Source organism: Podarcis tiliguerta (assembly GCF_965153285.1).
Source record: "Podarcis tiliguerta genome assembly, chromosome: 18".
Taxonomy (NCBI): Eukaryota; Metazoa; Chordata; class Lepidosauria; order Squamata; family Lacertidae; genus Podarcis; species Podarcis tiliguerta.
In genome coordinates this window covers 3,735,413-3,761,340 of record NC_139551.1, presented here as the reverse complement: position 1 = coordinate 3,761,340, position 25,928 = coordinate 3,735,413, and the positions used below count along the sequence as shown (strand labels likewise).

General features: G+C 50.0%; 1 protein-coding gene across 2 annotated transcripts in view; it reads right to left on the bottom strand.

The window, feature by feature from the left end:
* Positions 1-314: 314 nt before the first annotated feature.
* MIDN (midnolin) overlaps positions 315-25,928 on the bottom strand; it is a 46,670-nt gene continuing 21,056 nt past the window's right edge. For both annotated transcript variants that reach the window (XM_083421645.1, XM_083421644.1), the window contains exons 5-8: positions 17,711-18,085; positions 15,971-16,103; positions 14,060-14,362; positions 315-5,151 (exon numbers count right to left, since the gene is read on the bottom strand). In XM_083421645.1, coding sequence (XP_083277771.1) covers positions 4,889-5,151; positions 14,060-14,362; positions 15,971-16,103; positions 17,711-18,085 — 1,074 coding nt within the window. In that variant the 3' untranslated portion in view covers positions 315-4,888. The remainder of the gene's footprint in view (positions 5,152-14,059; positions 14,363-15,970; positions 16,104-17,710; positions 18,086-25,928) is intronic.

The window sequence follows — 25,928 nt, the reverse complement described above, 5'->3', positions numbered from 1 at the left end:
CCAAACCACCCCTGTCACCTATAAAATATGAAAATTCAACTTGTGGTGCGGCGGCGGGGGGGGGGGAGTGTGGGGAATAACTTCCTTGCATTTTAAGCCACTAATATATACATAGCCTCAGTGAGGTCAAAGGGGGTTAACTCCAGTTACATGTATATATACATGTACTGGCATCCTTAAGCGCTCAAGACAGATGAAAAAATTGCGAATTTTGCAATCCTCCCCAAATCTCGGGTGAATTTGGCTTGTTGTCTCCCAGCCCCCAAACTTGCATCTCGTTTTAAACATGAAATAAGGTGATTTAGGCTAAAAAGTGTGGCTCAAGCAATCTTTATTTTGTGTTTATTATTTTTAAACCATTTTTAAAAGTTTCTTTTTTTTTTAATACAGGTAACTTAAATGAGGTGATAAAACAGGTCTACGTATTCCCCCCCTCCCACATTCTTCCAAGACACACACACACACTCAACCACACAGAAGAGAGTTATGTTGTAATGCTTTTGGCTCTTATTTCGTTGTTTTATTATATAGACTTTATTTTTATATAAAAAAAAAAATCCTGAACCAAAAAACAGAAACACGCAAGGGAGAGGGGGTGGGGAAATGACGATGGGGGGAGGTGGGGAATCGATAAGATTACATTCACACACCATACAAAAAAGTAGTAACATTTAAATATATAATTAAAAAAAACAACACATTTTCTTTCTTTAAAAAAAAAAAAAATTAAAAACCCGCTACAGCGTCACATACAAAAGGAACTTCACATCTAGGGGAAGGAAACAGGAAGTGTAGCGACACTTTTTCGCCAGAGGGGGAGCAGCTTCCTTTCCCTCCAGCCAATGGGAGCTCTACCACCCGGATGGTGCGCGAAAAGGCTAGAGGGTTATGGCGGTGGGTTCGAGGGCGGCTGTGCACCTTTTTAGAGACGTGAAAGTTGTATTTTTTTTGGGGGGGGAGTATCCCTAGCTAGCTACAAATGATTTGGGCAGGGTCAAGGGGAAGGCAATGAACTCAAGTTGCGTTGCCAAAATTGCCTTTTGCAGAGGTATTTTGGGGCTAACTCTTTAGGATCAGCCTAGGCTGGCTGGGAAAAAATATCTGGAGGAAGCGTTTTTTGGATTTCTTTCATTTGCGGGCAGAGGGGAAGATATACATTTCTCCCTTTTTAAGGGACGCTAGACTGAAAAATGACCCATGCAGATCTTTTTGGAGAGAAGGCCCATCGATGGAGGTCACAGCCATATAGTCTGGGGTTTCTTTCTCCCCAGAGTGTGTTGGCATTTAGCGGCTCACGGGCCGAACCAGTGCAAAAAATCCCAGCTTATCAGCATTTCAGGGTTCGGTTTCAGAGGCTGGGAAAATTAAAAACGTACAAATTTAACGCACCGGCAACCAACACAGAAAGGCAATTCAGTAAGTCCTCTGGGGCCAAAAACATCCTTGCCCACATCGCAGCATGCATATAGCTCAGCTGGTTAGGTAAAGGTCCCCTAGACGGTTAAGTCCAGTCAAAGGTGACTATGGGGTTGCGGCGCTCATCTCGCTTTCAGGCCGAGGGAGCCGGCGTTTGTCCAGAGACGGCTTTCTGGGTCATGTGCCTAGTGAGACTAAACCACCTCTGGCGCAAAGGGACACCGTGACGGAAACCAGAGAACACGGAAACGCCGTTTACCTTCCTTCCAAAGTGGTACCTATTTATCTACTTGCACCGGTGTGCTTTCGAACTGCTAGGTTGGCAGGAGCCAGGACAGAGCAACGGGAGCAGGGATTCGAACCGCCGACCTTCTGATCGGCAAGCCCAAGAGGCTCAGTGGTTTAGACCACAGCGCCACCCGCACCAGCTAGCTAGGTTGCAGGTTTGAATCCCCGCATGGGACAGCCGTATATTCTTGCATTGCAGGGGTAACCTTTAGGGTACCTTTACAAATCGACGATTCCCGCCCCCCCCCCCCCGCAATGTCTCTCTGGATTTCCCAAAGCAGTGGTAAGGGCTAAGACGGCACCTTTTTAAATAGGGCGCCAATTTGATGGCTTGACCGGAACATCACGGATTCGGTGTAAGGCAAAGAAAAACCAAAAATGGCCAAACTTATGTGCAAACAATTCCAGAATGAGGCACTTGCTTCTAAAGTTCAGTCTGCTTTTTATTCCCCCCACCCCCCCGGTTATTATTATTATTATAATGTACATTGGGGCAACAAGGTAGTGTTAGAATGTCCCTGGATTAAAACCTAATTCAGCTGCTTCAGTAAAAACCTCCAAGTGTCTCCTAACGTAACTGTGTGAACACACACATATACACAGGTCTCGATTCAAGGACGTGGGAATGGTTCCGTCGGACACACAGAGACATACACACTTCGAAAAGAAAGGTGAAATAAAAGGGGGAATTCTCCAATGGTCTGTCCGTAACTGCCCCATTGTTATCAGAGTCCGACCCTTTGCAAGAGGGTAAAAAAATCACCTCCCAGCTGTCCCCCTTCAGTACAAAATTCCCCAGAAAACTTTGCAAGGCGCGACCAGCTTTCAGCTGGTTCGGATGTCCAGTTCTGTAAAATGGAGGCAAACCCCTGCAAAGTCTAAAGACCCCCTGAAATTATTGAAGCAGGCATTTCCGTGATTTGCAATGGGCCGTACTCAGATGTATGGGGCAGAACACAGATCAGGGTTTGCAGATGCAAGCCTTTATTTTACATCCACATTGCTGGAAACTTTTAAGGCCTAAATCCGAAATTATCCTAAGTGTATTCTCACCCTCCACCCCATTTATATTATGTTAAGCTCCTATTGCTCACTCTCTCTCTCACACACACACACAAAAACACACTGTGGTTGCTAGATTTGCACAAAAAAAGGAGGGGGGGGGGACCAAAAAACACACACTACAGCCTATGAAAAAATTACTGGCTCAGATCATTGTTAAGTCTATAAATAATATTTTTCTTTTTCTTTAAAAAAAACCCCCAAGTATCTAAATAAGCATCACTAGATACTATTTCATGTCACTAAATCTTTATTTCCAAAAGCGCGCACGCACACACAAACACACACACAGAAGAATCTGATTTTCGGGGGAGGAGATCCTGAAAAAAATAGTAATATTGGTCTCTACAACGGGGAGGTTACGCTTTCGATTCCCGCTCGGATGTGCGCGGAATTGCAGTTCTATCCGCGGAGGGAGGGGGGCGCTTCCGCCGCGCGGTGGAAAGCGGATATTCCGGATTATGGTTCCGGGAGCTGTTCTGGATTATTGTTCTGGGTGTTGCCAAGCTAATATCCCAGGCACATCCTCAAATGGGGAAGGAATTGGGTGGGTCAACAGCCCAGAGCGATGGAGTCACAGGGAGATGACTGTACCAGGAGGAGGAGCTACAGAGGATGGTGGCGGAGTGTTTTGAGTGTAAACTGGTGAGGAGGGGGCTTTGGACGACACTGAGCAACGGTTCTGAGGTTCCTCTGACTCCCCCCTTCAGTGGGTTGGTCCCGGGCAGATATCTCGCCTTGCAAAAACTCACACTTATCTTCCATCGATAAAGGGAGGGAGAGAAAACGCCCGGCGGCCTCTAATTTTCAATGCGCGCAATTTAAAAAAAAAAAGCAGCAAAGAAATGCAAAAAAAGACAAAACAGGAAACTCTCAAGAGAGGAAAAGGAAGCCGGGATGAGGTCAAGAAGGAACGTTCTCCCTGCCCTGATCGTGTTTTTAAAAAATATATATGAAAAAAGACCCCAGGCTTCTACCACTTCACAATTCACACCTCTAAAGTGCATGGGAGGTTCCTGGAAATGCAGACTGGATGGTTGGGGGGGGGGGAGAGGGGAGGACTAGAGCTTTGATTTGACAGGACTGGGGAGGGGGGGGTCCGAAATGCTATATTATTTAAGGATGCGGGACGGGGGGAGAGGAAGAGAGACGAGAGATAGACACACATACATGCACACATCCTCTTAATAATAATAACCAACCCTCCCCACCCCCCAAAAAATTCCAGAATCTGGGCCCTCCCCTCCTCTCAAATGCACAGCTCTTTCCGTTAGCACAGAAACCACCCAGTCCATTCAGAAGAGAGATAAACTTTCAAAATAAAAAAAGGGAAGATTTCAGTATTTGCTTTTTAAGGAACGAAACAGTCTCCAACTTTTTGGGAGGCACAACCAATTTCATAGGCAAGCGAGCAGCATTCGGCACACACCCCAAAACACCCCATCTTTCCCCAAAATTAACGAAACCAGGAAAAACAAGAGGTTTGTAAAGTCCTCTCCGCACATCTCAAAGTCCAGCTCCCTTCACTGTTTTTTTCTTTTCTCCTCCTCCCTGGTTGGGGTCACTCTTCCCTTCCACTCGTCGGTCTAAGGCAGCTAGCTGTTCGAAGGATCCTCCTCCTTTTTAAAAAATAAGAACCGCGAAATGAAAACGAGGGGGGTGGGAAACACACACATACACACCCGAGAGAGAGAGAAAACCGAATTGTTTAAAAATAAAAAAGTTCCTTTCAAGTCCAGTTCCTGGGAAGCAAAGTCTCTTTCTCGCTCCATCCCAAGCCGCTTCAGTTCTCAAAACGAAAAAAAAACCAAGAGTTTCGAAAAGAATAGAAAATACTGTTCCAATAAGCCCAAGGCGATTTCCGTAGGCCTGGTCCGTCCGCCGCGATCCAATAAGTGTTGTTGTTTTTCGTGTGTGTGTGTGTGTATCTTGGTTTCTAAAAGGATCAAAGCACCCAAGGACTTTTCTCGCACGGACCCAAAAACGTATTATTAATTATTACTAAATGGTCTTTCTCCACACCCCCGGCTTCCCGTTCGACGCCCCCCTCCCACCCCCCCCCAAAAAAACTTCAGTCTCTTTGTCGTCCCCTCCCTGCGGTCTTGGTTTTTTGTTTTTCCTTTTATGCTACAACAAATTCGGATTTCATGTCCGCTTTGACTTCCGGTTTCCACACAGAGTCTTCGAAGTCTAGGTCGAGGCTGCCTTCGCTCGACATGCTACTGTTGCTGTTCGTGCGGCTGGACTTGCGGTTGGGGAGCCAGTGGTAAGGGGCCCGGGCGTCGCGGCGAGCTTTGCGGCGCAACCGCTTCTGCTGCATCAGAAGCTGCAGCCGTTCCACTTTGCAGCGCGTGGCGCGGTTCTCCGTCTGCCGCAACCGGTCGCCTGCGGAGGAAAAGACACAGAGACGTTAAACGAGGCGTCGGAAAAACGGGGGCTTGCCAAAATAAAACGGGGGGAATTTGGAGAAATCCATGCAAAAAACCCAACAATGCTACAGTGGTGCCTCGCAAGACGAAATTAATTCGTTCTGCGAGTTTTTTCGTCTTGTGAATTTTTTTGTCTTGCGAAGCACCACTGTGCATTGACGGTTTCCCGTAGGAATGCATTGGTGGTTTTAAAAAAAGGCGCAAGACGTTTTTGTCTTGCGAAGCAAGCCCATAGGGAAAGTTGTGAAGCAACTCAGAAAATGAAAAACTCTTTCGTCTTGCGAGTTTTTTGTCTTGCGAGGCATTCATCTTGCGAGGTACCACTGTATTTCCCAGTCTACCAGCTTCTTTTATCTGCGGTCCCAGAATCCTGTTGGTCTCCGTGATCAGGAGACCCCAGAGATAGAAGCACTGTTTTTGGGGGGACAGGGTCCTGAATGGGGTGGCTGTGCCCCCGAAGGACCAGGTGTGCAGCCTGGGAGTCATTTCGGACTCACAGCTGTCCATGGAGGTGCAGGTCAATTCTGTGTACAGGGCAGCTGTCCACCAGCTCCACCTGGTACGCAGGATGAGACCCTCCCTGCCCACAGACTGTCTGGCCAGAGTGGTGCATGCTCTGGTTGTCTACTGCTTGGACTACTGCAACACGCTCTACGTGGGGCTGCCTTTCAAGGTAACCCGGAAACTGCAACTAATCCAGAATGCGGCAGCTAGACTGGTGACTGGGAGTGGCTGCCGGGACCACATAACACCGGTTCTGAGAGATCTGCATTGGCTCCCAGTACCTTTCTGAGCACAATTCAAAGTGTCAGTGCTGACCTTGAAAGCCCTAAACAGCCTGAGGTCCATTATATCTGAAGGAGTGTCTCCACCCCCATCGTTCTACCCGGACACTGAGGTCCAGCACCGAGGGCCTTCTGGTGGTTCCCTCCCTGCGATAAGTGAAGCTACAGGGAACCAGGCAGAGGGCCTTCTCGGTGGTGGCGCCCGCCCTGTGGAACACCCTCCCATCAGATGTCAAGGAAATAAACAACTATCTGACTTTTAGAAGACATCTGAAGGCAGCCCTGTTTAGGAAATTTTTGATATTTAATGCTGCACTGTTTTTAACACTCAACTGGAAGCCGCCCAGAGTGGCTGGGGAAACTCAGCTAGATGGGCGGGGTATAAATAATAAATAATAATTAATAATAATAATCATTATTATTATGGATGCGGTGGCGCTGTGGGTTAAACCACAGAGCCTAGGACTTGCCGATCAGAAGATCGGCAGTTCGAATCCCCACGACGGGGTGAGCTCTCGTTGCTCGGTCCCTGCTCCTGCCAACCTAGCAGTTCGAAAGCACACCAGTGCAAGTAGATAAACAGGTACCGCTCTGGAAGGTAAACGGCGTTTCCGTGCGCTGCTCTGGTTCGCCAGAAGCGGGTCAGTCCTGCTGGCCGCATGACCCAGAAGCTGTACGCCAACTCCCTCGGCCAGTAAAGCGAGATGAGCGCCGCAACCCCAGAGTCAGCCACGACTGGACCCAATGGTCAGAGGTCCCTTTACCTTTACCTATTATTATTATTGTGTATTTTATACTGCACACTGCCCCGGGATGCTTTGATGGGAGGGTAGCCTACAAATTTAATAAATAAAGCAAAATGGCTTGCCTTGGCAACTCCTTTCCCAGCAAGATTGGAGGAAATAAAAATAAAACAAGGGCATTCAACACCCCAATGCCCTAGGGGGTGGTGCGTGCCTGTGGGGAGAGCAGAAACGCAGGCGTGCCGGGTGTGCGCCAGCCTCGAAATGGAGGACTTTCGATAACCTCAGCACGGGGGAAGCATCTGTGGAGAACCAGGACCTCGTCTCCATGGCAACAGAGACAGGATGCCCAAGAAGCATCAAAAAAACAATGGCTCTCTTGCACACTTCTTCTTTTTTAAAAAAATATATTTTCTCTCTCTTCTCATTCTAGCTCTCTCGCCTCTCCCCACCTCCCGCCCCCCTCAGGGTTTCGAACACTTCCCGTCTCGGAGGAGAGAACAAGAAGTCACCTCTGACTTCGTGCCTCCCACTCTCTGCCGTCAACAGGGGGCCCTTTTCTCTATCTAACCCCCCTCCCTTTTCCGCGGCTTTGCTATAGCAGCCCGTGGGCGGGAGAACAATTGAGCGGGTTTTTTTTTTGCAAGAGCCGGGGGGGGGGCGAGGGAAGAGATGGAGGCGCCAGAAAACGGCGAGGTTGGGAGGGGGGGAGCGAAACGAAAAAGGGAGCCTTGCGAAAACATTATATACATTTATATCTCACTTTTCCTCAAGGGTTTTCTTTTTCGTGCATGCGTGCAAATGGTCGCCCCCCCCCCCCGGCTGTCTGAAGCCTTTTTAAATCCTCAGGTCCTACCTTGCAAGGGGGGGGGGAAGTGATTTTTTTCTGGGGGAAACACACACACACAGGGGTACGAATACCCCGAAACGTTTTGTGGATCTTTCGTAGTTTTGTCCATTTACTGTATTCATTTTCTGCCAAATGATTTTCTTGAATCGAGATGAGAATGCATTTTTTCAAAGAAAAAAAGCACTGTAGAGGGGCCCTGAGAGTCATATTATTATTATTATTATTATTATTATTATTATTATTATTATTCCAACCCCCTGCAATGCAGGAATATTTAGCACATATTGAACCTTGTTGTTTTCAGCACACACTCAAACCCAATGAGCTATCCACCCCACTCAAGGGAGCTAAGAGTCCCAGATTAGGAGCTGGGAGAGTCCCGGATTCGAATCCCACCCACCGCCCACGAGCGACTTTGCCAGGAGGGTCCGACATTCTCATTCTCTCTCTGTCCCCCCCCCTTTAAAGGAATCAAAGCACCCTCCCCTCTGCGGAACCAGGAAGGCAAAAGCCGATGGGTAGCCGAGCCGCCGATTCCACCCCGTGCCTCAGTTTCCCCCCCGCGTCAAATTACGTGGGGGAAAAGAGACCAAAGGAGAAGAAAAGATTGAGCGATGCGCACTAATGAGAACGAAAGGGAAGCAGGAGGCGGAAGTTATGCGCCGCGCTGGTGACAGGCAGGACATAATTTGGGGGCGGTATTTATTCTAGAGGAATTCATCCGAGGAGACCACGACTGCATTAACGCCTCCGGATGAGAGAGAGGGAGAGAGAGACTGACTCTGTGGACAGGATGAGGATGGCAAGACATGCCCGCCCCCCCAGCAAAAGAGTTTCATAATTGGGGAGGTCTATTCAACAATCCCTGGAGGAGACTCTTGAGAGTCCCTGGACTGCAAGAAGATCCAACCTCTCCATTCTGAAGGAAATCAGCCCTGAGTGCTCACTGGAAGGACAGATCCTGAAGCTGAGACTCCAAGACTTTGGTCACCTCAGGAGAAGACTCCCTGGAAAAGACCCTGATGTTGGGAAAGATGGAGGGCACAAGGAGAAAGGGACGACAGAGGACGAGATGGTGGGACAGTGTTCTCAAAGAGATCAACATGAGTTTGACCAAACTGCGGGAGGCAGTGGAAGACAGTGCCTGGCCTGCTCTGGTCCAGGGGGTCACGAAGAGTCAGACACGACTAAACAACAACAAGAACAACAACAACATTCAACAATCCACGGGGTTTCAAGTCGGCCTCGACTCTCCCTGCAATTTTTGTTTTTTAAAATTAGAATTAAATCAAGGGACGATCACTATTTGAATTAAATCAAGGGACGATCGCTATTCGGCTTTTTTATCTGTTGCATATCAACCTGGCAAGGGATGCGGGTGGCGCTGTGGGTTGAACCACAGAGCCTAGGACTTGCCGATCGGAAGGTCGGCAGTTTGAATCCCCGTAACAACGGGGTGAGCTCCCATTGCTCGGTCCCTGCTCCTGCCAACCTAGCAGTTCGAAAGCACCTCAATGTGCAAGTAGATAAATAGGTAACGCTCCGGCGGGAAGGTAAACGGCGTTTCTGTGCGCTGCTCTGGTTCGCCAGAAGCGGCTTAGTCCTGCTGGCCACATGACCCGGAAGCTGTACGCCGGCTCCCTCGGCCAGTAAAGCGAGATGAGCGCCACAACCCCAGAGTCGGCCACAACTGGACCTAACAGTCAGGGGTCCACTTTACCTTTACCTTACTAGAGAACATGCAAAAATGCTTTCATCAGGGCAATCCCTCTGGTACAAAAACCATCTGCAAACTAGCCAGGGTTTCCCATTTAAATGGGACATTCCCCCCCCCAAAAAAAACTGCACGGCTGCTCTTTTGTCGCCCCACTTCCTTCCGTGTTTTTGGTTGGCAACTGGCGGCTGCCCCCCCCCCCACAACGCAGCCCCACCAAAGCTAACAACACACCAGCCGTCAAAACCTTTTATGGGGGCAAGAAAGGAAGGTGACCTGTTTTCAAGCAGTGAGGAGGAAAAAATAAAAGAGAGGAGGAGGAAAAAATAAAAGAGAATCTAGGAAACGGAGGGGGGGCTTGCTAACCCTAACCCTCCCTCGCCCACACAACCGCCAACCCGCAGGTGCGCGCACAGAAATTGGGTGCAAAGCCACGCTTGACACAGTTCGGTACGTTCTGACAGCCACGCCACCCCCCAAAAAAACCCAGTTTCCACCCAACTCCCCCCCCCCGAAAGAAACAGAAAGGAGAGTGGCTGGATCGGTGGAGAGGACGAGAAAATTACTCTGGAGATAGGCAGCGGAGCGGGGCCAGCCAGCAAGCGAGGAACAGGTTTGGAAGGTGGAATCTGAATGATGCACAGAACTCACGATTCATGCACAAGCGTAAAAAACTACAGACACGTCGCAAGGTGCCAGTCTTTTTGCAGGGGGTGCAGATTGGGGGGCGCCCACTCTGGCAGGCGTCGTGCGACGGATATAGGGCAGCATGCGAGGAGGGGAAGGAAGAGGAGGAGGGGAGTTGAAGGTTTCTGGAGGGCGTGGGGTGGCTTTCTGAGCAGTGGCGTAGCGTGGGGGGTGCAGGGGGTGCCGGCCGCACCGGCTGCAACATCTGGGGGTTAGGATTAGGGGGCGCAAATCCACGGGTTCGGGGTGCAAATTACTTGCCTTGCCCCGGGTGCTGACAACCCACGCTATGCCACTGTTTCTGAGGTCCCCTAGGGGAAAAGTGATTCTTGCGAGGTGTTCCCAGGTCCCATCAAATTTGTGTTTTCGTACAGAGTCTCTAAACCTGGAGCCATCTCTGGCCTCAATGAGGACTAAGGACTTGAGGGCAGCAAGAACAGCCTCACAGCTACCGCTTACGGCCGAGGTTTATCTGCGTTCCTTTTCGTTCCTGCACAACAACACAATTTGTTGTTTTGTAGCCTGGCTGCGTGAAGGTCAACCCAAGAGGAAGCGGGTTCGAATCCAGCACGGCCTGCGTTCCCTTTCGTTCCCGAAACAGCAACACAGCGCAGTTTGTCGCTGTTGTTGTTTGGTAGCCTGGCTGGGTGAAGATCAACCCAAGTGGAAGCGGGTTCAAATCCAGCACGGCTTGGTCCAAAAGTCCAGGAGGGGAGCAGGGCAGGTGAGAGAGAGAGAGGAGGAAAAAACCCCACACCCGTCTCCCACCCGCAATTCTCGCAGAAAGGAAAATCGCAAACCCAATAGCTTTTTTTGTTTAAATAACCCAAATTTGGTGGAGACACAGAGAGAGGCTGGAGGAGCAGGGATGGGAATTCGGAGGTTATGGCCAGATTTTTTTGGGGGGGGGTGGATGAGGCAGAGCCACCCGTGTCCTCCCAGCCTGGACTGCCGCCTTGCCAGAACTTGGCTGCCAGACAGGGAACTGTCAACCTCTTGACGCGAGAGAGGAGCCTCCAATTTTCTGTTTGTGCCACAGAGAGACGGTGGCGGCGAGGAGGGGGGAAGCGGGCCGCTGAGGAGGAGAAAGGAAAGCAGGAACCGTGTCGGTTTTTCTGCTGCGCCCCCGCCAGCTCGCCTTGCTATTTTTGGGACGGGGGCCTTTGCCACACACAGCCTACGGGGCTGCAGAGAGGAAGAGGCGTGAAAGCAGGGAGAGAGAGAAAAAGAGAGAGAAAAAAGATAGAGGGAGCTATCGCCCGCCCCCCCTCATTAATCTACTAACTCGGCCCCACGGGGCTTGCAAAACAACACGGATAAGAGGAAAGGTGCCAATGTCCGTGGGAACCCTGGAGGTCATCCAGACCAACCCCCTTGCGATGCGGGAAAACGTTCGCCCGAGGCGGAATTCGAACCCGCAGCCCTGAGACGAAGAGCGCCTCCTGCTCTGCCAACCGAGGATAGAATCGACAGCACCCAAAAGGAGGGTGGGCCAAGCGGGTTTTACTCAAGAGTAGACCCACCGGAAGGAGCAGGATGTCAATTTCGACAGCTCTCCTGCAGCAAGGAGTTCTATAGTTCCTCGCGGCAACGGTGGTCCAGCGGCTAAAATGTCGGACTAGGACCTGGCGGGGACTGGGGTTCGAATCGCGCCCTATTTGCCCATGAAGCTCACAGGGCTGGGGCTGGTTGCCTCTCAGCCTAATCTTCCTCGCACGGTTGTTGTGTGGGATGGAATGAGTGGCGAGGAAGGACCGTGTAAATGCCACTATTGTGCTGGGGTCCCAGCACCTCTGGAGAACAAATCCAGATGTTCTTCTACTGCCGGCACCCCCAAACTCGCCCCTCCAGATGTTTTGGGACTACAATTCCCATCATCCATGACCTGTTAGCCATGGATGATGGGTGTTGTAGTCCCCAAACATCTGGAGGGCCGAGTTTGGGGGTGCCTGTTCTACGGGGTCCGCGTGCAACATTTGGTCAAGTTTAATCCTTAAATTGAGTTTGGGATTTTTAACCTCAGGGTCGTGGTTTTGAAAGCCACGTCGGGCAAGACAGGTCCCCGCATTTCAGGGGGTTGGACTAGATGACTCTGGGGGTCCCTTTACAACTCTACAATCCTACGATTCCCCCCCAATGAAACTATGAGCTCACAGGGCATTCCCTATGTGTTTCTCGGCTGCAAAATAACTCATTCAGTCCAATGGGACTTAGATAAGTAGGATAAAAAGGACCCCCTGACCATTAGGTCCAGTCGTGGCCGACTCTGGGGTTGCGGTGCTCATCTCGCTTTATTGGCCGAGGGAACCGGCGTCCAGCTTCCGGGTCATGTGGCCAGCAGGACTAAGCCACTTCTGGTGAACCAGAGCAGCGCATGGAACGCAGTTTACCTTCCCGCTGGAGCAGTACCTATTTATCTACTTGCACTAGTGTGCTTTCGAACTGCTAGGTTGGCAGGAGCAGGGACCGAGCAACGGGAGCTCACCCCATCACGGGGATTCGAACTGCCAACCTTCTGACCAGCAAGTCCTAGGCTCTGTGGTTTAACCCACAGCGCCACCCGCGTTAGATAAGTAGGATAGGATTGCTCAAAAGTCATTCACGTACTTTCCCCCAGAATCCCATAGCCCGGCGCCCTCTGAACGCTTCGGACTACAGCTCCGACTACAGCGGAGGAAGGGGACAAGGGCGGGCGCTGCTCAAAACCTCTGGAGTGGTTTAAATCTGTTTTAATCTGTAAGCGCCTGGGGGCAGAGACCTTGGGAGTAAAGAGGACACATAACTGAACAGAAGCGCAAATGGAGATTCCTGCTTTTGCCAGAGGGAAGGGAACCCCCCAATTTAGCCGATCCGAACTGCGAAGAACGGGTTGTGGATGCAAAGTGGCCCATTAAAAGCATGCAGGAGAAAAAGCCGTTTTAGGGGGGATTTTAGGCAAGAAAGTATGCAAAGTGCACCCACGAAAACTGAACGGAAGAGGCTAAAACTGGAAGGGTTTGCAGAAGGGATTAATGTCATCTATTAGCATCCAGACAGAAGCGGTTCGTTTCATCCTTGGCAACAAACGGGGTCACCCTGACCGAGAATATCCGAGCCAAACAGAAAATCAAGAGTACATCTTTCTATTCCTCGCGCTCTCTCTTCCCCCCAACGTCCAGACTTACTCTGCAGGGAGAATTTCTGCATGTAACACAAAACACCCCACCGAGCTCAGCACGGATAACTTATCACTTGGGGGGTGGGTGGGGGAGAGTAAATAAAATAAAATATCAAGTCCTTTCCTTTTGCTGCGCCCCATTTGCACGCAGACATTAAGAGGTCCTACAAGCCTGCATCTCCCTTTTTTAAGAAGGGTAAAAGGTAAAGGGACCCCTGACCATTAGGTCCAGTCGCGGGCGACTCTGGGGTTGCGGCACTCATCTCACTTTATTGGCCGAGGGATCCGGCATACAGCTTCCGGGTCCTGTGGCCAGCAGGACTGAGCCGCTTCTGGCGAACCAGAGCAGCGCACGGAAACGACATTTATCTTCCCACCAAAGCGGTACCTATTTATCTACTTGGTGCTGGTGTGCTTTCGAACTGCTAGGTTGGCAGGAGCAGGGACCGAGCAACGGGAGCTCACCCCAACACGGGGATTCGAACCGCCGACCTTCTGATCGGCATGTGCTAGGCTCTGTGGTTTAACCCACAGCGCCACCTGCATCCCCTTTTAAGAAGGGAGGAATGGGGAAAAGGAGCAAAAAGGAACGCGCCCGATATCGCACCCATCTAATTCAATACCACCTGCACTGATCGGCAGCAGCGCTCCAGGGGAGAACTGTGCGAGGAAAGCTCCTTGGGGCCACGTACAACGCAAAAGTCACAAAAGTCACAAAAGTCAAGACGCTAGCCCTCACTGTTCCAAATTTGGGACTTGGGCTTATTCTGTGCATCGCTCGATTTAGCACAGTGCTGGCCGGCAGGGGTTTCAGACAGAGCCCTACTACCCAGAGAGGCCGGCTTTCGAACTCGGGCCCTTTGCATGGAGAAAGCAGCAGCTTCCTTACAGACCAACAGCAAAGCAAGTTACTAGAGGCAGGACTCACCGGAAGGCTTAGACGCTGCCACTTGGCTGGCACAGGGGGCGCCCAAGTGTAAGGACTGGCTAGCAGCTGCTGCGATTTTCTCTGAGGTAGTGTTGCTGGCGAGATCCGGGGATTGGGGCGGCGACGGCGACGAAGAAGTCGAGGAAAGCGAGCACTGAGTCTGGCACCGCAGCTGCGTCAGGGACTGGGGCATGCCCTGGTAGTGCCGCGTGGCGCTCAACAGGTCGTTGAGGATCTGCAAGATGGTGCCGATGTCCCGCCGGGGCCGCCCGCTGCTGTCCTGGCAATTCGGGTGCAAAGTGCCTGCGAGAAAGAAGCAAAGTCAAGTCGCTAGCCCTCAAGGTTATCGATTCACAATCTAAACACAGGAAGTTGCTTGGCTGGTTTTTCCTGCCTCTCCCCCAGAATTTGTGTTTGTGGTCGGGTGCAGAGGGAAAATTTGGAATTATAGAGTGGGCAGGGACACCCCAAAGGTCATCCAGTCCAACCCCGGCAACTCGGGGATCTCAACTTCCCAAAAAGCCTCCAAGGAAGAAGGAGAGGCCGCCGCTTGCAGAGGGAGACTGTCAGAAAAGAGTCTTGTTAACTTCCCTTTCCCGCGCTTGCTTAGGGTGAATGGTAAAGCTTTTGAAGGGCAGGTTTCTAGTCCACATGAGAAGAGGAAGTGGCAATAACCAGGGAGCAAACTCTCCAGTGTTCTCTTTGGTTTTTTGCTTTATTTAAAGGCAGCTTGGCTGGGGTACCTCTTCGAATCAACAGAATCCAGTCCAACCCACTGAAAATTGGGAATCACAGCGTATTTTTTGCTCTATAAGACTCACTTTTTCCCTCCTAAAAAGTAAGGGGAAATGTGTGTGCGTCTTATGGAGTGAATGCAGGCTGCGCAGCTATCCCAGAAGCCAGAACAGCAAGAGGGATTGCTGCTTTCGCTGCGCAGCGATCCCTCTTGCTGTTCTGGCTTCTGAGATTCAGAATATTTTTTCCCCTTGTTTTCCTCCTCCAAAAACTAGGTGCGTCTTGTGGTCTGGCAGGTGGCCGTCCCAACCTCTGATTAAAACCCCCCTCTTCAATGTTGCCGGACGACAAGAGAGTACTCCAACCCTGGCTCTCCAAACTACAAACCCCACGACCCCCAAGCAGTGGTTAGGCATGGTGAGAGATTTAGCCAACAACGTTTGAGAGACCAAAAGTTGAATAAGTCTAGAATAGAACCCCAATTTATCCCTAACCACTAGTGGATATTATCAGAGTCCTGCAACATCCTTTGAAGGGGCTGGAGTATCACAGATTTCCCAAACTGCAACCAACAAGCCCAATAAATAAATAAATAATAATAATAATAATTTGAATTTATATACCGCCCTATACCCAGGAGTCTCAGGGCAGTTAATAAAATCAAGATATAAAACCACAAAATAACTAATGAGAATAAAAACAACCACCCAATAGCCCCCACCCCCACTGGAAAAAAACCACATTTTGGAAGGGCATAGGATGTAATTCAGATTAACCAAAGGCCTGGTTAAAAGGGAACATTTTTGTCTGGTGCCTAAAGGTGTATATTGAAGGCTCCAGTCAAACAGATACAATTTTTTTAGAAATGTTGAGCTGCAAATTCACTTGGTTTTCTCTTATCAAAAACCAGCACAGATCAGATTCAGATCTGCTTTGTACAGAAACCCACCAGTTGGCTGCCACAGTTCATTCGGGTCCATTTTCGATTGTAAAAATGGCACATGGACCTGCGCCAGCTTCAGGGCTCCACAGGGCTCTTCTTCAGCCAGCAAAAGCGCCCTGTGATGTTCCTGAAGCTTGCACACACACCGCAACACGAAGCTGTATTTTGTATTTTGTTCCCACGAAAGGCGGAGGGGTCGGAGGAAGAGGAGTTAAGGGTCAACAAAGACTTACCAGAAAACGTCCCCGAAAAAACACCCGGAGCGTGGTTCACAAAGCTTTCGATCACAGCGCCGGGTTTGCGGGGTCGGGAAGGCTGAACGGGGCTGGCGCTGGGCGAAGGTTTGCTCCGCGTGGCGCAATCGACCTGTGAAAGGAGGGCAGGGGGAAAAACTGAAGTCTGTGCGAAGAATCAGAAGGGACACCTTGCGGTCATCTAGTCCAACCCCGGAATCACAGGCAATGAATTCCTGACGGATGTCCGCCCAACTTCTGCTTAGAAACCTCCTGAATAGAGATGCGGATTCCTGCCTCAAACCATATTCAGAAAAGGCTTTTTCTTAACCCCCCACCCCCAGAAAGTCTATTTTGAATTAAGGCCAAAATTGTGGCTTTCTGGTGCCAGGGCAAGAGAAGCTGTGGGTTAAAATGGGAGAGTATTTGCTCTGAATGAAAGTTCAATCTCCAGGGAGATCTGGGAACTGCCTTCCATCTAAACCCCCCTGATGGCGGCATTTTTCCATCTCCGCCAAGCTAAGCAGTTGGCTCCTTACCTCTCTCACCCTGACCTAGCCACTGTGATCCACGCGACGGTCACCTCCAGACTGGATTATTGTAACTCGCTCTACGTGGGGCTGCCCTTGAGACTGACCCAGAAACTCCAGCGGGTGCAGAATGCTGCAGCGAGACTCCTTATGGGGTCTTCGCTGCGAGATCACATTCATCCGGTACTATACCAGCTGCACTGGCTCCCGGTGGAGTACAGGATCAGGTTTAAGGTGCTGGTTTTAACCTTTAAAGCCCTATACAGCCTAGGACCCTCGTACCTATGGGACCGCCTCTCCTGGTATACCCCACAGAGGAACCTATGGTCTGCAAATAAAAACATCCTGAAGGTCCCAGGCCACAGAGAGGTTAGGCTGGCCTCAACTAGAGCCAGGGCTTTCTCGGCTGTAGCTCCGAACTGGTGGAACACTCTGTCACAACTTCCTCCTGTCTTGCTGCCGAACTCGGCCCTTGGGGAGGGTCTGCGTTAGTTTTGCTCATTGCACACTGGTGGGGAAGTCTCCTTTTCCAAGGCAGGGTGGGGAAATCAATGGCGGTTTTGCAACCGGAGCCATCCTTGCTTCCTATCCTGCCTGGTTTTTCTGGCATCGATGCACCAAAACAGTACATTTTACTGTTTCAGTATTTTACTGTTGTCTTTTAATCTTGTTTCTAAGTTGTATTAATTCAACTTGTTTTTATTATTGCTTGTTAGCCGCCCTGAGCCCAGCCTTGGCTGGGGAGGGCGGGGTATAAATAAAAATTATTATTATTACCGTATTTTTTGCTCTATAAGACTCACTTTTTCCCTCCTTAAAAGTAAGGGGAAATGTGTGTGCATCTTATGGAGCGAATGCAGGCTGCGCAGCTATCCCAGAAGCCAGAACAGCAAGAGGGATCGCTGCTTTCGCTGCGCAGCGATCCTTCTTGCTGTTCTGGCTTCTGGGATTCAGAATATTTTTCTTCTTCTTTTCCTCCTCCAAAAACTAGGTGCATCTTGTGGTCTGGTGCGTCTTATAGAGCGAAAAATACGGTGCTTCTTCCTGTGGCGATGGACGATAAGACCCCTCACCCAATTCAGTGCCCTGAAAGTGAGAACCTTATTTCCCCCAAACAACCCCCCATTGCAATAGCTCAGACATGAGGCTCAGGTTCCGGGTTCGAGTTTCCTGCTTGCTTGGACTAGGCGCGGACGAGACCAAGACTCACCTCCGAACAAGACGAAGCACCGTTTGCCTGGGCCCCGTGCGAGCGGAACATGCCGGCCGTGACGGGCGTCGGGTGGGCGGAGCTACAGTACGTGGGCGGGGCCTGCGGCGGGGAGGCGGGGCTTTCCTGGCAAGCGGGTGGGGAGGTGGGGACCCGGGCGAAGTGGGGGGCATGGGCGGCCCCGTGGAGAGCGGGGCAGTCGGGAGCGGCCGGGGGCGCAGCGGCCGGGGGTTCGCCGCGGCTGGCGATGAGGTGGCGGTGCTGCAGCTGTCCGCCATTCTGCTGGGCCGCCAGTTGTAGCTGAACGAACATCATGTGGTCCCCGACGCGGAGGGCCAAGGTGAGAGGGGATCTTCCGGACAGGAAGTCGTTTACCTGGGGAGGGAAGAAGAGGAGGATGTGAGAGGCGGAGGCGGAAAGGAGGCAGGTATCGAAAGCAAAACAAACCAGATTCATTTCCACATCTCGGAATTCGCAGAAAGGGGAGGAAAAAACCCACAAGCACTTCGTTGAATAATAATAATAATCAGTGGCGTAGCGTGGGTTGTCAGCACCCGGGGCAAGGCAAGTAATTTGTGCCCCCTAACCCGTGGATTTGCGCCCCCTAACCCTAACCCCCGGATGTTGCGCCCGGTGCGGCCGGCCCCCCCTGCATCCCCCACGCTACGCCATTGATAATAATAATAATAAGAAGAAGAAGAAGAAGAAGAAGAAGAGGAATTTATTATTATTTTTTTAATAAAAAATTTTATTAGGGATTTTATACTTATATCAAGAAAGACAATAAAGAATAATAAAAGGGGAAAAAACAATACACAAATTCAACAAACAATACATCCACAATAGAAACTGAAATAAAAATATAGCAATACAACATAAAAAACAAAAACAAAAGTAAAAACACACATCCAGATTTTATATCCACATCTTTCATTAGCTTATTTTCTCGACTTCCTCACACCTCCCTTTTTTGTATTCTAGTTCAAATTATCTAATTCAACAAACCCTTTCCCTCTTCTTGAATTTAATCTTTAATTTATCATAATACAATTTAATTTTCAATTTCCCGAAGAATTTATTCTTTATACCCTGCCCATCTGGCTGGGTTTCCCCAGCCACTCTGGGCGGTTTCCAACAAAACACGAAAACACAATAACCTATTAAACAGTAAAAGCTTCCCTAAACAGGGCTGCCTTCAGGTGTCTTCTAAAAGTTTGGTACAGTGGTACCTCGGGTTACAGACGCTTCAGGTTACATACTCCGCTAACCCAGAAATAGTGCTTCAGGTTAAGAACTTTGCTTCAGGGTGAGAGCAGAAATCGTGCAGCGGCAGCAGGAGGCCCCATTAAGTGGTGCTTCAGCTTAAGAACAGTTTCAGGTTAAGAACGGACCTCCAGAACAAATTACGTACTTAACCCGAGGTACCACTGTAATAGTAATAATTTATTATTCATACCCCGCCCATCTGGCTAGGTTTCCCCAGCCACTCTGGGCGGCTTCCAACAAAACACTAAAATACAATAACCTATTAAACATTAAAAGCTTCCCTAAACAGGGCTGCCTTCAGATGTCTTCTAAAAGTTTGGTAAGTTGTTTTTCTCTTTGACATCTGGTGGGAGGGTGTTCCGCAGGGCCGGTGCCACCACCGAGAAGGCCCTCTGCCTGGTTCTCTGTAACTTGGCTTCTCGCAGCGAGGGAACCGCCAGAAGGCCCTCGGAGCTGGACCTCAGTGTCCGGGCAGAATGATGGGGGTGGAGACGCTCCTTCAGGTATACTGGACCCGAGGCTGTTTAGGGCTTGAAAGGTCAGCACCAACACTTTGAATTGTGCTTGGAAATGTACTGGGAGCCAATGCAGATCTCTCAGGACCGGTGTTATGTGTTCCCGGCGGCCGCTCCCAGTCACCAGTCTAGCTGCTACATTCTGGATTAGTTGCAGTTTCTGAGTCACCTTCAAAGGTAGCACTACATAGAGCGCATTGCAGTAGTCCAAGCGGGAGATAACCAGAGCATGCACCACTCTGGCCTGACAGTCTGCGGGCAGGGAGGGTCTCATCCTGTGTACCAGATGGAGCTGCCCTGGACACAGAATTGACTTGCGCCTCCATGGACAGCTGTGAGTCCAAAATGACTCCCAGGCTGCTCACCTGGTCCTTCAGGGGCACAGTCACCCCATTCAGGACCAGGGAGTCCCCTACACCCGCCCACCCCCTGTCCCCCCAAAACAGTACTTCTGTCTTGTCAGGATTCAACCTCAATCTGTTAGCCGCACCCATCCTCCAACCGCCTCCAGACAAGCAGGGTGGGTAAAACTCAAAAGAAATAGGATTTTTTTTTTATTTTAATCAGATTTTATTTTTTATTTCAGTCAGATTTCTAAAATAAAATGCTTTGGGGGGATTTTTTTTCTTCTTCTAAAGATACGTTTTCTGTTTAAGTTACATTATACTCCAAAGGCTATTCATCAGGAAATGTTACAGGTAGATAGCCGCGTCGGTTTGCCATATTTGAAACAAAATTAAAAAATTCCTTCCTGTAGCATCTTAGAGAGCAACTAAGTTTGTTTTTCGTATGAGCTTTCGTGTGCATGCACAATTCTTCAGATACAATGAAACAGAAGTCACCAGTCTGAAATTTGAAGAATAACAAACTTAGTTGCTCTCTAAGGTGCTACTGGAAGGAATTTTTTAATTTTGTTTCGACATCAGGAAACGTTTTAACTTTTTCATGTGTGCTAAAACTCAGTCCAAGTTTGCTTCTTGTTGCTTTTTAAACCCATTAACAAACATGGATACATGTGCTATAATGTTACCGTTTGGGTTAAATAAATTGTATAAATTGTTATTAAGGAAATGATTATTTTTCTCCTTCCGATAAAGTACAGCTGAAAAGTTGTCCAACTATAAACAGTTAACTTAATAAACTTCACAATAATGTCATAATTACCTGTCTATGTATTTCTAATAGTATAACCAAATCAGGGCGAGTCTTACAGAGCAAAAAATACAGTAATTATAATAAAAAATGAAAAATACGGGGTCTGTTTTTATGCATATTGTGTTGTTTTTATGATGTTAGCTGTTCTGAGCCTGGCCTCGGTCGGGGGGGCGGGATACAACTAATTTTTAAAATAATAATAATTATTATTATTATTATTATTATTATTATTATTATTATTATTATTATTTTGCCTCCTCCAGTCCTTACAAAAACAGCAACCTAGGAACAGTTTCCCCTTGGCCCAGGTTTCCAGCAGACGATGAGAGCACAGTCCTCATGCCAAAACCACACCACTCACAGTTCAAAGACTGGGTCCCATGGCAGGCAGCCCGTTCAACAGGTGCAGCTCTGCCGCCCGTCATTCCGAGTTTGGGAGCAGCTGCACCTGACGGATTTCTGCCTGCCGGGGGCTGATGCTCCATTGGGGTGGTGGAGAAAGCCAGCAGATTGGAGGGCCGGGTTTCTCAAAACACAGGCCCCCGCCGCCCATTTTCCACCTCATTGCAGTCAATCAGCACCGTGGGCAGACCATAATACCCGACACACCTGTGCGATCTGCCGGGATTTGGGTGGGGAAGCCCCAGAACAAGCCATGGTTCTTGGGAGGGGTGAGGCGACAGCAGTAAATATTTGCTTAACGAGGTGGGGTTTGCTGGTCTAGGGAGGAGTCTTTTAAAAAGACATAACTAGGCATTTCATCCTCGCCAACTTAAGAAGGTAAAGGGTATGAGAAGCAAACTGAGTAATAATCTGGTTTTTCCTCCCTTCCATGCCACCACCGAGATAAGGTAAAGGTAAAGGGACCCCTGACCATTAGGTCCAGTCGCGGCCGACTCTGGGGTTGCGGCGCTCATCTCGCTTTACTGGCCGAGGGAGCCGGCGTACAGCTTCCGGGTCATGTGGCCAGCAGGACTAAGCCGCTTCTGGCGAACCAGAGCAGCGCACGGAAACGCCGTTTACCTTCCCGCTGGAGTGGTACCTATTTATCTACTTGCACTTTGACATGCTTTCGATCTGCTAGGTTGGCAGGAGCAGGGACTGAGCAACGAGAGCTCACCCCGTCATTGCGGGGATTCGAACCGCCGACCTTCTGATCGGCACGTCCTAGGCTCTGTGGTTTAACCCACAGCGCCACCCGCGTCCCATAATAAAAATCTAAGCGCACCCAAAAAATGCTCCTTGCGTCATCCGTGACCCTGATCGACCCCAACCCCCTCCCCCCAGCACTTTCTGGGATCCTCTAGACATCCTAGACCTCCCCACAACTGTTCATGCCCCATCTACACACAGAGAAGAAACGAAAGACAACAACCCCCCCCCCCCGGCTTCGAAGTTTCTGAGAAACTCGTGGGAACTGAGGGGGGCCGGATGCAGGCAGTGGGCGCAAAGCAGCGAAGTTGAGTTTCGGACAGCCGGGAAGTTGAGCCGAGCGAGGTTTAGAGGGCTGCTACCTGCAGGAAGCAGACCTGAAACCACCTCTAGCACGCAAATTATTATTATTATTTTCGAAAGGTTAGAAGGCATCTAAACACGGAAGAAGTGGGACGGACCTCAACGCTGCTCTCAGGAACAGCGCCGTAAACAAAACACATGTCGAAAGCATCAAGCAAAGAAACCGCCAGTTTGTTAAAAAATATATATTTAACAAACCACGCATATTCAGACCTGGTAACTGTTTCTCTACTCTCTTCACCAACACTTGGATGGAAGTGGCTGAAATACCCAGGAATGGTGACGTCAAGGGGTTTCTGAGCATGTGCAGAGTGCAGCCCCGCTAGCTAGTGTAGAGTGAGCATTCTTATCCCCAGGGAAGCGAAGATTGCAGACGTAAGTCCTCTGTCACTCTTCCTGCCTTCGTTCGCAGCCGGAACCCAAGACTGTAAGCACCTTGAGGGCAGAGACTGGGTTTCCTGGTCGCCGCAATTGCTACCAGGGATGTGGGGCAAAATAGAAGAGGGCAAAACACGCCTGTTCTGGTAATTACCCTACGGAACTCACTGCCACAAGAAGGGTATGTGGAAATACTGCTTGCACTGAAACCCAGGTATCTTTTTTGGGGGGGGGGGGCTCTGTCTCCTACATTGCAAGTGAGTTGGACCAGATGGTGCCTCTGGAAGGGAGAATTCGAACTCAGACCCCACCCCACAGCCATGAAGCTCAGAGCCTCTCAAACATACCAGTCCAGGGTTGCAGCAAGAATGAAGCAAGGGAGGGGGAGGCGACTCACAAACAACCCCCCCTCCAACCAAATTATTTGGAGCTAGTATATGGAACAGCCATGCAAAAGGGCAGTCTATCTGCAAGCGCAAAGGATGGTCTCTTCCATCAGAGCCAGAACAAATGCTTGCCTCTATGACATGGGTAGGCAAACTAAGGCCCGGGGGCCGGATCCGGCCCAATCGCCTTCTCAATCCTTGCCGCAGACGGTCCGGGAATCAGCGTGTTTTTACACGAGTAAAATGTGTCCTTTTATTTAAAATGCATCTGTGGGTTATTTGTGGGGCATAGAAATCCGTTCATTATTATTTTTTGCAAAATATAGTCCGCCCCCCACAAGCCCTGAGGGACAGTGGACCGACCCCCTGCTGAAAATGTTTGCTGACCCCTGCTCTATGACAACCTCGTGCCCTCCGACTAGGGCTTGAGGCGACCCACGGCAGATCTACAGGACTAGAAACTTGCCCTTTGCTCCCCCCGCCCAAGTCTGGAGAGCTGGGGGGGGGCAGAGAGGGGAGAATCCGCGTTCTCCAAATCTCCAGGCATCTGGCATTCCTCACCCCCCCCAGGCCTCCGCCAGTCACGAAATTCCAAAACTAGCCCAGCCTCAAAGGAGCCTCTGCCGTCAAAAGCACCCTTCCCCCCCCCATCCGCCGGCCGCAAGTCACGACTCCCGGTCTGTCTCTGCAGCAACCGCCCCCACCGGCGGCACAAAAGACCGCTGGACCCCCGCCAGGTCAAAAAACAACAATCACCGTGCAATAGGCAGTAAGCAATATTTATTATTGATTTTGATTAAACAGCGGAGGGGCGTCTGTCGCACGCAGCTGGAAGAGAATTTTTCCATCAGGGAAAAAAATGCATTTTTTTTAGGCTCCCCCCCCCCCCCCCAAATAATATCGCTCCACCAGATGAATGGAGTGAGCTCCTTTGTTCTCAAAAGCCTCACGCCAGCCCAGATGGCAATTTCCATATGCAGAAAAGGTCTGGGGGAGCCTTTAAATTCTCTCTGCCCCCCCTCACTGCTGTAAATTCATGAGTAGCCCCTCTGCTGCGATTTCAGTGGCGACCAAGTACATTGTCCCCCTGGCAAAAAGGGGGATAAATTTTGTGGAGGGGGTTTATTCTGCCTCCCCCCCACCCCCAGGTAAACATATTATCTGTTTATTTTAGAAACTAGGCACCAGGGGAACGTGGGAGGTCAAGAAATGCAGAGACCTATTTCGCAAGGCCCCCCCCCCAAAGCCAGCTGTTGAAAAATACAAAAGCAACACACACACCCCGGCAAATCACAAGGGCAATAAACTTGACCATAAAGCATTTTAATAACACGAAGCCGTAGGAGAACAAATGAAATAACGACCGCACATTATATCATCGCAACCTCAGAGGATATCGCAAACCCATTTCACAGACTCTGCGACTGAGGGTATAGCACAGGGAGGCATGAGCCAAGCAAACACCAATTAATTCGAGATTGTGCACCAGTACAGGGGAAATAGCTTAGAATCTACATGCATTTGATGCCAAAAAAAAAAAAAAAAAAAGAATTCTGCCTTGCAAGGGGTTAGACTTGATGGACTTTGGGGTTCCCCCTGCCAGTTCCACAGCTCTTTGAAATAAGAACGGAGGACTCTCCAGCTGGGAGAAAACTAAACCCACCCGTGACTCATAGCTCAGAGCCCCCTTAAGGCTCAACGCCCCCTCCTCAGTTTTTTGTTTAAACCGCCATCTGTTTTCTGCTTGGCGCTCTAACCATTAAGCCACCCTGCCCCTGCCGCAGAAGAGAGCCCGTCTCTCGCTCTGCCCTCCTCCTCGCATTTCCTCTGACGTCAGAGGCCAGGCTGAAGACGGAGCGCCCTTCGCTGTCATTAACCGGAGGCTGACGATGCCCTGAGTACCAGCCACCTCCGTGCCACAGGAGCCAGGCAGGACTAAAAATAAAATCTTCCCCTGGTGCTCGCTTCTTTGGAAAGAGAGAACGAAAGAAAGAGAGAAAGGAGGAAGAGGCCCAATTATCTGTATGCAAGCACAAAAACACACACAAATAGGCAGAAGAAGCATAGATCTGCCAGTCTGGCACCAGAGACAATGGGACAAAGGAACCACACATGAGGACACCCGCCCAACATCGCCCGCCGGGCGCTTCACACTACAGTTCCCGGCCAGCACAGCTGATACCTGGGGGCAGGGGGCGGGTGGGAACTGGGAGTCCCAGGACGAGGTCGGCCAATTCACATGCCAACTTTATACCTCACTGGGCCTGGTTTAAAAGAGAGAAAGCGCTAATGCAAGTAATTGGGGGGGGGCATTTTAAGGGGGGGGGAGCATACCCAGGTCTGAGGCATTGCAAAGGGTTGGACCAGAGGAACCTAGCAGTATGCTTCGCACTTTACAATTCTACGAACGAATACGTTCAAATATGCCTCACGCAAGGAAAGAGCGCTGGGGAGGGAAGAGGAAAGTTAGCGGGCTCATAGAGATGCCGCTTTTTTTTACAAATGGGAAGGAACACGGCTTGAGGTCGCACCTTCCAGTGTGGATATGCAGTTCCCTAAATCCCGTAGCTCTGTAGGTCTGGTTCTGGTTGCCAGGCACTCTGCGCGCGCTCTAAGGAATTGTTGCCACTTCCTGGTTTAAAGACAGGAAGCTGTTTTCTTACCTGGCTCATTTTTGTCTACCTGTAGGATGCTTGGAATCAGAATCTGGGAGTTTCTACGTGCAAAACAACTGATTTACCACTCGGCTGCGGCTAGGCTGAGCCCACACTCTGGTCAAAATGTCTCTTAACTTCTCAACTTGTAACGTGAAATACACATACACACCTCACGCAAAACGGCCACTCCAAAGGCTCACGACAGAGGCGGGGGGGGGAGAAACTCTGCGCAAGCTCAGAAACCCTGCTGCCCTGGAAGCAGAGACAAACCTTTCTGCGAAACACAGCAGAGGGGGAAATCAAAACTCAAAACCTGTTACCTGCTCTGGAGGATGAAGTTGCACAA